General features: G+C 41.8%; 1 protein-coding gene across 2 annotated transcripts in view; it reads right to left on the bottom strand.

Annotated features, from left to right (window-relative positions):
- The window catches only part of LOC115159803 (microtubule-associated protein 1B), a 31310-nt gene extending 19189 nt beyond the window's left edge, over nt 1-12121 (bottom strand). The window contains exons 1-2 of one of the 2 annotated variants that reach the window (XM_029709860.1): nt 11822-12121; nt 8159-8260 (exon numbers count right to left, since the gene is read on the bottom strand). In XM_029709860.1, the coding sequence (XP_029565720.1) occupies nt 8159-8260; nt 11822-12005 (286 nt within the window). In that variant the 5' untranslated portion in view covers nt 12006-12121. Of the gene's footprint in view, nt 1-8158; nt 8261-11821 lie in introns of those variants that run through there. The other variant, XM_029709861.1, reaches the window with a different exon arrangement.
- Nucleotides 12122-12543: the final 422 nt, after the last annotated feature.

Genomic DNA, 12543 nt, shown 5'->3' with positions numbered 1-12543 from the left:
CTGACAGACAGAGAGGTAGAGACATCTGACAGACAGGGAGGTAGAGACATCTGACAAACAGGGAGGTAGAGACATCTGACAGACAGAGAGGTAGAGACATCTGACAGACAGAGAGGTAGAGACATCTGACAGACAGAGAGGTAGAGACATCAGACAGACAGGGAGGTAGAGACATCTGACAGACAGGGAGGTAGAGACATCTGACAGACAGAGAGGTAGAGACATCTGACAGACAGAGAGGTAGAGACATCTGACAGACAGGGAGGTAGAGACATCTGACAGACAGAGAGGTAGAGACATCTGACAGACAGAGAGGTAGAGACATCTGACAGACAGGCCACAGAGCTCTTCATCTGACACCTCATGGTCTTCTATAGTTACAGCTCCTCCTCCTCCGTAGATAGGTTGGATCGTCAACAACTGAAATGAAGCTCCCACCTGGGTGATGCTTCGGCGAGTGTAAAAGTGCCAATAAGACCACCACACCTTATTAGTTATAAAGCTACATGTCAAGCGACTTGAAGTGTGATAAATAAATTAGTAGTAAAACAAATAATGTTATTGATTATTGCATTATCTAGATCATCTTTAAAGTTCTCCACAAATGGGCCTCATGTTCTCATATACAGTACAGTACATCCATGACAATCTGATTTGAAGGCAATTAAAGCATGACAAACTGATCTGACTTTTTCATTGATATTGATTGGAAACTGCCATGTTGTCTTTATCACATCCCAGAAGGGAAGGAGGGTTGATAGATTGGGTGTTGAGCGAGAGATTCTTAATTCTCCAGTTGTTCTTTAGTCAGCTCTACTGTCTGCAGCAAAGACCGAGTACAGGAAAATCCATACTTACAGTATCATATAGCCATCTGCTGTTTGCATAGCTAACTCCCTGTGTGGCAGTGGGGCTCTCCTCCCTCCATCCCTCTGCTTTCCCTCCATTCTTCTCCTTTCTCTCCATCCTCCTTTCTCTAACTCCCTGTCCCTCCTTCCTCTAACGGGTCTGTGCTAGCTGACACAATTTGATGGACTGCAAATCATCTATCAAGCAGTTGGGTAATTGCATTCTCTCCTCTGCTGAGGACCGATCATGCTTCATGCGAGAAAAAACAACTAGTGACATCCATGTTCTCCAGATGTCTGTTTATGCAGGATGAAATGGTTTTCATTAACTGTGTGTAATAGCACTATTAGTATGTAGGCATTTTATGTTTTCAATGCTCAACATTAGCACAGGTGCATTTGCTTAAATTGTGTGTTAATTTGATCTATTGGGGAAGCAGGGTTAAAACCAGACCAATGAACACAGTTTAAAAGCATACCAGCATACCACATTTTATACATGAAAAACACTATAATTTATACAGTATGCAACATGCTAATAGACATTCCTCATCATTTTTCTGTTGGGAGCTTATTATCTCGATTATCTTTAATTACATTTCAGGTTATGGGGAATGCCAGATGAGTACAGCATACACGTATCATAAATCATAAATCCTTATCACTATATAATTAGACTACCAAAACTTATACTGAAACACAGGGAAAATCGACATCTCTTGTCTATTCATTTTTTATTGTCTACTCCAGTGAGAGAGAAAGACAGTGGTGGAGAAGGTTAGAGGGTGCCAAGTCAGACATAGGAGAAGAGAAGATGAATGAGGGAGACACAAACATGTAAAAAGGCGATGGCAGAGAGGGAGGGAGGGAGGGAGGGAGGGAGGGAGGGAGGGCGAGACAGAGACAGAATGCACCCATCCTCTGTCTAGGATTGACAGCCTTGCAGGCATCAGACAGACAGAATTATCTCTACCAGTGGCAGTCGGTGCCATTTAAAATTAGGGATGAGGGTTTTAAAAAATTATGAATTTAAATGTATTATTTCTATTACTGTTACGTCCTGACCAGTAAAAGAGGTTATTTGTTATTGTAGTTTGGTCAGGACGTGGCAGGGGTTTGTGTTGTCGGCGTTTTTGGGTTGTGTTCTATGTTTTGTATTTCTATGTCTAGTTTATTGTTTTGACCTTCAATTGGAGGCAGCTGTTCCTCGTTGCCTCTAATTGAAGGTCCTATTTAGTAGGGGTGTTTTTCTATGGGTTTTGTGGGTAGTTGTTTTGTGTATAGCTGTATGCCTTACAGGACTGTTTGTCGTCGTTGTTTTTGTATATGTGTGTTTTGTTTTGTTTTTCCTTCTTTCTGCCAATAAAAAAAGAAGATGAGTATACAGACTCCCGCTGCATTTTGGTCCACTTTATACGACGGCCGTGACAATTACAGCATATTGGATGACTGTCATTCGTATTTCATTCACCCAGCTCAATATAACATCAATAGGTAAAGACTACTACATGATACAACATTTTTCCCTATACTCATCATGAGGTTGCTACGACCTAGACTACGAATTAAAGTTTATAACGTAGGTCGAGAGACAAATTGGAGTATTCAAGGTGACAGACAGTGACACATTCATTACCGCCTTGTAGGGCTGTCCGACTAAAAAAAATCTTGGTTGACCGAGAGTCGTCTGTTCTTTCGACCAATCGATTGGACAACATTTTTAAATGTGTATTTTTCCATATATAGACACAACCTATGTGTTTTAATCAAATCAACTATATGCACAGAGCTTGACTGATGATTTAAGCACACTGTTTTGATTAAATCATTAAGACACACAAATGACTAGAAGGAGTTGGACTGCAATTGATTTGATTGTGCTGGACCGAGCTCAGACTTGCTGCGCTGTGTAAAAAAAAAATGCCAGTGAGTGACTGTGTGACTAGCATCCGGTGCCTCTCTCTCCTCCCTGCTACAGCGACCACCACAGAACATCAACAGTGTTTATCACGCTGAAGCTGCAACATAATTACAGCCATTTCTGACTGAAAAGTTCTGTTACCAAAATCCCTCAAACCTACTCCCTCAACCCTTGTTCTCTTTACATGGCACATGTAAGCATCACATGCACGTGGCCAATAGGGCCTTACCTATAGCATATCATAATCACATCAATAAATTGGTTATAACAAACTCCGAAAACCGTAACACATGTGACAGCAAAATGTCATGACGTGACAAAATAACTCGAAACAGGGGAATGTTTACTGGTTGCTCAGGAGGTAAAGGGGAACTCTGATGTATGGAATAAATGTGACTAGTTGTGGAAAATACTGGAGATCAAGAAAAAGAAGGTAAGGAGCAAGCACTGCATACATATTATGTGTGTTAAACAGGTGCTGTTAGATTACAATATCATTTTTCTAACCGTTTGGAACAATGTAAACAACACTAAATAAGCGTACCAGAGAGTCTGTTGTAACGGTTTTTATTGATTTATTGTAAAGCCTTTATTACAGCAAAGACTAAAAGCTGTCATATTCAATCGTGAATGCAATTTCATGAACGGAACAGTTTATTTATTGTTTACGCTAATTACGCTAATTATTCAAATCAAATGTATTTATAAAGCCCTTCTTACATCAGCTGATATCTCAAAGTGCTGTACAGAAACCCAGCCTAAAACCCCAAACAGCAAGCAATGCAGGTGTAGAAGCACGGTGGCTACGAAAAACTCCTAGAAAGGCCAGAACCTAGGAAGAAACCTAGAGAGGAACCAGGCTGTGAGGGGTGGCCAGTCCTCTTCTGGCTGTGCCGGGTGGAGATTATAACAGAACATGGCCAAGATGTTCAAATGTTCATAGATGACCAGCAGGGTCAAATAATAACAATCACAGTAGTGTCTTAGTGTCTTAACGACCGTTCCATAGGTGCATGTTCATTCATTGTTTATGGTTCATTGAACAAGCATGGGAAACAGTGTTTAAACCCTAAAGTTAAAGTTATTTGTATTTTTACGAATTATCTTTGAAAGACAGGGTCCCGAAAAAGGGACGTTTCTTTTTTTGCTGAGTTTATTTGAGGAATTTCAACAAAAAAATTATGAAATGGGACAAAATAAAATGAACCCATATGAGCTCATTTTTTAAGTCCTTTGATAAGCATTAAATTCAGTGGATATTAAAGAGCAGATTAGATTACACTGGCTGACTGACTGAGCAACTCCTCAGGCAGACAGAGAGAGAGAGAGAGAGATAGATGTGCCTATACATCGAAAATGAAAGAGGAAACCATCCCTCTCTGACAGACATAGCAAGTATTGCTGCTTATGTATGGCTGACTCTTTAAGTCTCGGTTTTCACCATATTCCACTGAATTCATCCCTCTCTTCTATACTTCATCCATCCCTCTCTTTCCTTCCTCCCTCTCTCCACCACTCCATCCCTCCCTCGTTCCCTCTATCTTCCCTCCTTTTATTGTGAGACCCAGGCCACTGGGGAGTTAATCTCTCTATCCTTACCTTCCTACCTCCATCCGTTCATCCCTCCTATATATCCCTCTCTCCCTCCTTTATTCTGAAGCCCAGACCCAGGCCACTGGGGGGGTTCATCCAGCTAATTACCCAGGAGTCTCCTCTGCATCTGCATCTGAGCCGCGTTGCATGGCAACAACACACACAAAGAAAGAGAGGGAGAGAGGGAGAGGCTGCTTGGAGGAAAGAGAGAACCGGGAAGGATGGAGGAGAGAAAACAAAAACGGGGGACAAGGAGGAGGGCAGAGTGTACCTCAGAAGAACAATAAAAGCCAAAAGCTTTTCATGCTCAGTGAAGTGAAAGTGAAATGGTTATAGACCCCTGCTGTGTCACTGCTTAGCAGTCGATATCATGTATTTTGGCTAGACACTGTAAAAAGACATAGCCCACTGGCTTAGGGTTTACATCTGTATGTATCATATGCGAGGTTTATTTGTAATCTACAGTTTCTTATTATGAAATGAAAAATATTCCATTGATGTGGAGAATATTCAATGCAATCCCCAGCATCTACTTACAACACCATTTGCTTGACATGGGTGATCAAATCCAATTAAATATGCAAACCTCTAGGTATGTAAATATACAAACTGCTGATTCACCAGCTGTCGGGTGACAATGACACAGCCCATGGTCAGAAAGGTGAGCTCGTACAGGCACACACACACACACAAGCACACACACACAGCCCATTAGCACTAATATCTTCAAAGGGCTCAGCGTAAGTGTGCCCTCACCTCCTCAGCCAAAAGGCAGACAGCCCTACACTGAGATCAACACCACTCTCCTACACTGAGATCAACACCTCTCTCCTACACTGAGATCAACACCTCTCTCCTACACTGAGATCAACACCTTTCTCCTACACTGAGATCAACACCTTTCTCCTACACTGAGATCAACACCTTTCTCCTACACTGAGATCAACACCTCTCTCCTATCTCTCTCTTACACTGAGATCAACACCTCTCTCCTACTTCTCTCCTACACTGAGATCAACACCTCTCTCCTACACTGAGATCAACACCTTTCTCCTACACTGAGATCAACACCTCTCTCCTATCTCTCTCTTACACTGAGATCAACACCTCTCTCCTACTTCTCTCTTACACTGAGATCAACACCTCTCTCCTACACTGAGATCAACACCTCTCTCCTACACTGAGATCAACACCTCTCTCCTACACTGAGATCAACACCTCTCTCCTACACTGAGATCAACGCCTTTCTCCTACACTGAGATCAACACCTTTCTCCTACACTGAGATCAACACCTTTCTCCTACACTGAGATCAACACCTCTCTCCTATCTCTCTCTTACACTGAGATCAACACCTCTCTCCTACTTCTCTCCTACACTGAGATCAACGCCTCTCTCCTACACTGAGATCAACACCTCTCTCCTACACTGAGATCAACACCTCTCTCCTACCTCTATCTTACACTGAGATCAACACCTCTCTCCTACCTCTCTCCTACACTGAGATCAACACCTCTCTCCTACCTCTCTCCTACACTGGGATCAATACCCCTCTCCTATCTCTCTCCTACACTGAGATAAACACCTCTCTCCTACCTCTCTTTTACACTGGGATCAATACCCCTCTCCTACCTCTCTCCTACACTGAGATCAACAGATCTCCTACCTCTCTCCTACACTGAGATCAACCTCTCTCCTACCTCTCTCCTACACTGAGATCAACACCTCTCTCCTACACTGAGATTAACACCTCTCTCCTACTTCTCTCCTACACTGAGATCAACACCTCTCTCCTACTTCTCTCCTACACTGAGATCAACACCTCTCTCCTACACTGAGATCAACACCTCTCTCCTACTTCTCTCCTACACTGAGATCAACACCTCTCTCCTACACTGAGATCAACACCTCTCTCCTACACTGAGATCAACACCTCTCTCCTACACTGAGATCAACACCTCTCTCCTACACTGAGACCAACGCCTCTCTCCTACACTGAGATCAACACCTCTCTCCTACACTGAGATCAACACCTCTCTCCTACAGTGAGATCTCTCTTAGGAGAGAGGCATACTGTGGGTCGTACTGTGCAATAGAGACAATATTCCATACTAATAAAAGCAATGTTCACAGTGTAATTACAATGAAATAACATGTAGGTTATTAGTATGGCATAAGGTCAAAGAAATGGGACCTCTTGTCTGTTCCCAGTCAAGGGCACCCTGCCCACCAGATGTCCTGCTAGCTATAGACTCATTAGTCCATTAGGACTACTCCTTCACTGCCCACACTGTAAGCACACGGCAAAGCTCTCCACTCACACTGCAGATCCAGGGATACATAATACAATCTCAGACAGCTCAGAGATCACACCCAGTACACTGCTGGGGTTTACTGCACCTAGTAACTAACCACAATACAGAGAGAGAGAGTTAGAGGGAGTGAGAAAGAGAGAGAGACAGAGGGAGTGAGTGAGAGCGAGACAGAGAGGAGTGAGAGAGAAAATGGGACAAACACCAAATTGAGACTCTGCATGCCGAATTCTGCAAAAATATCCTCTGTGTACAACGTAAAACACCAAATAATGCATGCAGAGCAGAATTAGGCCAATACCCGCTAATTATCAAAATCCAGAAAAGAGACGTTAAATTCTACAACCACCTAAAAGGAAGCGATTACCAAACCTTCCATAACAAAGCCATCACCTACAGAGAGATGAACCTGGAGAAGAGTCCCCTAAGCAAGATGGTCCTGGGGCTCTGTTCACAAACACAAACACACCCCACAGAGCCCCAGGACAGCAACACAATTAGACCCAACCAAATCATGAGAAAATAAAAAGATAATTACTTGACACATTGGAAAGAATTAACAAAAAAACAGAGCAAACTAGAATGCTATTTGGCACTAAACAGAGAGTACACAGTGGCAGGATACCTGACCACTGTGACTGACCCAAACTTAAGGAAAGCTTTGACTATGTACAGACTCAGTGAGCATAGCCTTGATATTGAGAAAGGCCGCCGTAGGCAGACCTCACTCTCAAGAGAAGAGAGGCTATGTGCACACTGCCCACAAAATGAGGTGGAAACTGAGCTGCACTTCCTAACCTCCTGCCCAATGTATGACCATATTAGAGACACATATTTCCCTCAGATTACACAGATCCACAAAGAATTCAAAAACAAACCCGATTTTGATAAACTCCCATATCTACTGGGTGAAATACCACAGTGTTCCATCACTGCAGCAAGATTTGTGACCTGCTGCCACAAGAAAAGGTCAACCAGTGAAGAACAAATACCATTGTAAATACAACCCATATTTATGCTTATTTATTTTCCCTTTTGTACTTTAACCATTTGTACATCATTACAACACTGTATATAAATATACATAATATGACATTTGTAATGTCTTTATTCTTTCGAAACTTCTGTGAGTGTAATGTTTACGGTTAATTTTTATTGTTTATTTCACTTTTGTATATTATCTACCTCACTTGCTTTGGCAACGTTAACATATGTTTCCCATGCCAATAAAGCCCCTTGAATTGAATTGAGAGACAGAGAGAGAGAGAGAGAGAGGGTGTGAATGAGAGAGAGGAGTGAGAGGAGGAGGGCGAGGGAGTGAGAGAGAGAGGGAGTGAAAGAGAGAGGGAGTGTGAGAGAGAGAGAGAGAGAGAGAGAGAGAGAGAGTTCTCTGAAATTGTAAAGAAGTGAAGTACAGGTGAATATCCTTCGGTAAACATGCAGGATTGCATTGTCACTTCTTGACATTTTTGTGCTTGACCTTACCTCGTACATCTGCAGAGAAACGGGCTGAATGTCTGGAGACGAAGAGCTTTAGTTCCTGATCCAGGTTACAGTCGATGAGGTTGGTGTCCCATGAGCGAATCCCTGCACAGAAAACAAAACAATCAATGGAAAGAATGACATGAGTGCAGAACCCACTTCCTCCATCACTAGGCTAGCCTGGCAGAGGCTGGCACACAATCGATATTCCCCATAGATTTTGCATCAAGGGCCTTGGCTTTGGCTTGTAGCAGGCAAAAGGTCCAGATTTTTTCAATTCATGAGTCTCAATGTCACCAGCATCTATTCAAAGTTGGTCTCTCTTCCATTTCATTGAGTCTGTCCTGTAATGAACATGTACCATTTGGCATGAGAGAGGAAATCTATAATAGGAAATATCTATAAAGTGCTTTAGCTTTAGTTTGCCAGGGGCTGCGGGTGGTGCTGCTAGCCAAGGCTGAGTCATATCCTGGGTTCTGTTGTCATCTATCCTCTCTCCATGACACTGTTACTTACTGTAATGAAACTGGGTGTGTTTAAACTCTGATGAACTTTATTGGAAAATAGGAACATTTCCTGTGTTGCTAAAATACAAATGCAAAGCCACACCAATGCAAGGCTACTAACTTGACACAATTCAATTCATAAAATATTACAGATAAAATCAATATACCATATATACCAGTGCCTTTAGAAAGTATTCACATGTGTTACAGCCTGAATTAAAATGGATAACATTTAGATTTTTTTGTCACTGGTCTACACACAATATCAAAGTGGAATTATGTTTTACAAAAACAATTGTCAATTGGGGAAAGAAAAAAAAACAACAGACATTGAATATCCATTTGGTGAAGTTACTAATTACACTTAGGATGGTGTACACCCAGACATCCAGTCACTACACAGATACATGTGTCCTTCCTAACTCAGTTGCCAGAGAGGAAGGAAACCGCTCAGGGATTTCACCATGAGGCCAATGGTGACTTTAAAACAGTTAGAGGTTAATGGCTGTGATAGGAGAAAACTGAGTATGGAACAGAAACATTGTAGTTAATCCACAATACTAACCTAATTGACAGAGTGAAAAGAAGGAAGCCTGAATAGAATAAAAATATTAAAAAACATGCATCCTGTTTGCAACAAGGCACTAAAGTAATACTGGAAAACAAATGGCAAAGCAATTCACTTTTTGTCCTGAATACAAAGTGTTATGTTTGGGGAAAATCCAATTACATTACTGAGTACCACTCTCCATATTTTCAAGCATAGTGATGGCTGCATTATGTTATGATATGCTTGTATGATTAAGGACTGGGGAGTTTTTCAGGATAAATATAAAATATTAACATAATGGAGCTAAGCACAGGCAAAATCCTAGAGGAGAACTTGGTTCAGTCTGCTTTCCACCAGACACTGGGAGATGAATTCACCTTTCAGCAGGAGAATAACCTAAAACGCAAGGCCAAATATACACTGGAGTTGCTTACCAAGAAGACAGTGAATGTTCCTGAGTGGCCAAGTTACTGTTTTGACTTAAATCTACTTGAAAATCTATGCCAAGACCTGAAAATGACTGTCTAGCAATGATCAACAACCAATTAGACAGAGCTTGAAGATTTAAAAACAAAAAATAACAGGCAAATGTTGCACAATCAAGGTGTGGAAAGCTGTTAGAGACTTACTCAGAAAGACTCACAGCTGTAATCGCTGCCAAAGATACTTCTACAAAGTATTGACTCAGGGCTGTGAATACTTATGTAAATGAGATATTGCTATATTTCATTTTCAATAAATTTTAACATTTCTAAAAACATGTTTTCACTTTGTCATAATGTGGTATTGTGTGTAGATGGGTGATAAAAAAATATTTATGATGTGCCTATATATAAAAAAGAATCAATATAATACAAGACATTAATAACAGTGATCCAACAGTGCAGTTAAAAGAAAATGTATTTAGGAAAATAATAAGGTGGAACGTGATTCAACAGGAGAAACAATGCCTTCCTAGAAGATGACGAAGGATTACTGGAACTGTTGCAGTTGTGTACAATTCCTGATTGATATTTGACTTGACATGAGGTCACGGCACTAGTAGCATCAACCCATTCAAATCACAGATATTTAATAGTTTTCTCACATAATAAGCTACCAAACACAATAATTATTATAACAAAAATAATGTTTCAAAACAAAAGTCTAGTTTTTCCTTTAAAAAACATTCATTCATGGCATAGTAGGTATATGATCATATTTGCCATAATAACAATTAGCCTATATGCCTGAAAAACTACCTTGCCCCATCTAATAAACATAACCGGTAATTGAATGTTTCACATGGACTAAATTATGAAAGCTTTATTAATAGTGTGTTTATACTTTAATTTTCAAAGACATCAACCCTTTGAATTAGGCCTCAGCAGGTTTTTCATCCTTTGTTCCAACATTTTATGAAACATTGTGCCGTAATCCGCCCACACATTTTGTTCTTCCGCCCACACATTTTGTTCTTCCGCCAGAGTTTCTTCTTGTCATACCAACCTGTGTCCCCGGTGGCCTGTCAATCAGAAACGCCCTTTGTGTTTGAATAGCGCTCCCTACGACTTTCCGTAGGGACCGCAGTGCGGAGTGGGCCACGCCTACATGCCGGTGTCGGATGAGAGAGAGCTGGATGCGGAAACAAGAAAGCAGGGATGGGATGGGTCCCGCTGGGGCGGGCACGGTGGGTGATTTAAGATGCAGCAGCAAGAGGAGGGTTATCACGCACGTAGACAAAGCAACATCGTGTTCAAAATATGGTACTATTGGAGTGCCCACACCTGCCAATAAGTAGCCTACACCATCATTTGTTGTTGTGTAAATGGACACAGTGGAAGAAAAGCTGTCTCAGTAATTGAGAATGCACAGTGTAGACGAGGCTATTTAACACGGAAAATCTGTATTTTTTTTCATGATTTAGCATGGGAAGAAGGGACAATAGGCTTGGACCCCGGATGCACCACACCAAAACAAGCAGACGCTAGGTGTTTCCCAGGGGTGGTCGATACTGGTGCGCATCACATCCCAAGAAAAAGAATATGTCTTATTGACGCACAATAAGAATGCTGAATCATTCCCGGTATCTTTACCACGTGTGGCTGATTTAAAGCAACACTGCAGAATAGATTGTGTTATGGAAAGGTATAGCCTGCAGTCCTTATATAGAATGTGCATGGAGACAGGGAGAAGAGGTGCGGGGAAAAGGTTGTTGGGGTGTCGACGGATGCCATCTGTTTGATTTGCAGATACCACCCTGTGAAGGGCTGTGCGCGCAGCCAGCAATATCACATCACTTCAACAACAACAAAATCATTACGTTTTCCATTCAGGTGGCCTATTGCTTTATAGCCTAATGCCTATGGAGGTCGATGTATCCAAAATGAGATTGTGTTATACATAAAGTAGGCAGCCTAAGTTCAAGGTTACAAAACATGACATCCAGACTTGGCGCATGATGTGATTATTTTCACAATATTCCAAATAAGAATAGAAAGTCGGCTATAGTTGTATGACAAAGCATTCAACACATAAAGTGATGCTTGTGCTGCTACCACCTAGGCTGTATATAGCTTACACCACCTCCTCAACACCGGGCAAGGCTATAGCATCCCTCTGTCTTCTTACCTTTTTCTATATCCGCAATGGCACACTTCAAGTGATCCTCCGTGACTATTTCTCCAATAACCACGAGCAGGTAAAATTTGTTGTCGTCAAAACGGTGCGAGAGACTCGCGGACATTGGGGATGCCATAACGTTGCTCGAGCTGCTTAAAGTCTCAATGTCTGCAGATTCCACAAGCGTCGCCATCCTCGCTTACACGGGGCAACACACACCCCTGTCCTGCTACGGAAATGAGAGGAAGTCACCAGACGCCGTGAAAGGAGTGGTCCTGCCTTTTATACCCCTAGACATTGTGTCATGATCAGTAACCAGGGGAGGAGAGGGCTCACGGCTGACGTCATCCGCAGCGAATCAAACTCCCCGGAAGCTGATTAGCGGGAGATTGATGAATCCCTAAAATGTTTTGGTGTAGGCCTAATTTTCTTTAATCAAATTTCGTGCCCTTCTCATTTTGGTAAGTGCCATGACAATTGTAAATGTTTGAAGATCTGTTAATGCAGGTGTAGGCCTATTGATATTGGCCTACCAATGTTTTAGAAAGGATATAAGTGTAATATCTTAATTGTACTATTTTCTCTCTTTATTTTTCTCTCTCGTCTCCCTCTCTTTCTCTCTGTGTGTATGAAAGTGTGTGTGTGTGTGTGTGTGTGTGTGTGTGTGTGTGTGTGTGTGTGTGTGTGTGTGTGTGTGTGTGTGTGTGTGTGTGTCATGGCAGTCTTATGTA

The sequence above is a fragment of the Salmo trutta genome, chromosome 23 (genome assembly GCF_901001165.1).
Source record: "Salmo trutta chromosome 23, fSalTru1.1, whole genome shotgun sequence".
Taxonomy (NCBI): domain Eukaryota; kingdom Metazoa; phylum Chordata; class Actinopteri; order Salmoniformes; family Salmonidae; genus Salmo; species Salmo trutta.
The sequence above is the reverse complement of the archived record's forward strand: the minus strand, read 5'-3'. Positions and strand labels throughout refer to the sequence as shown.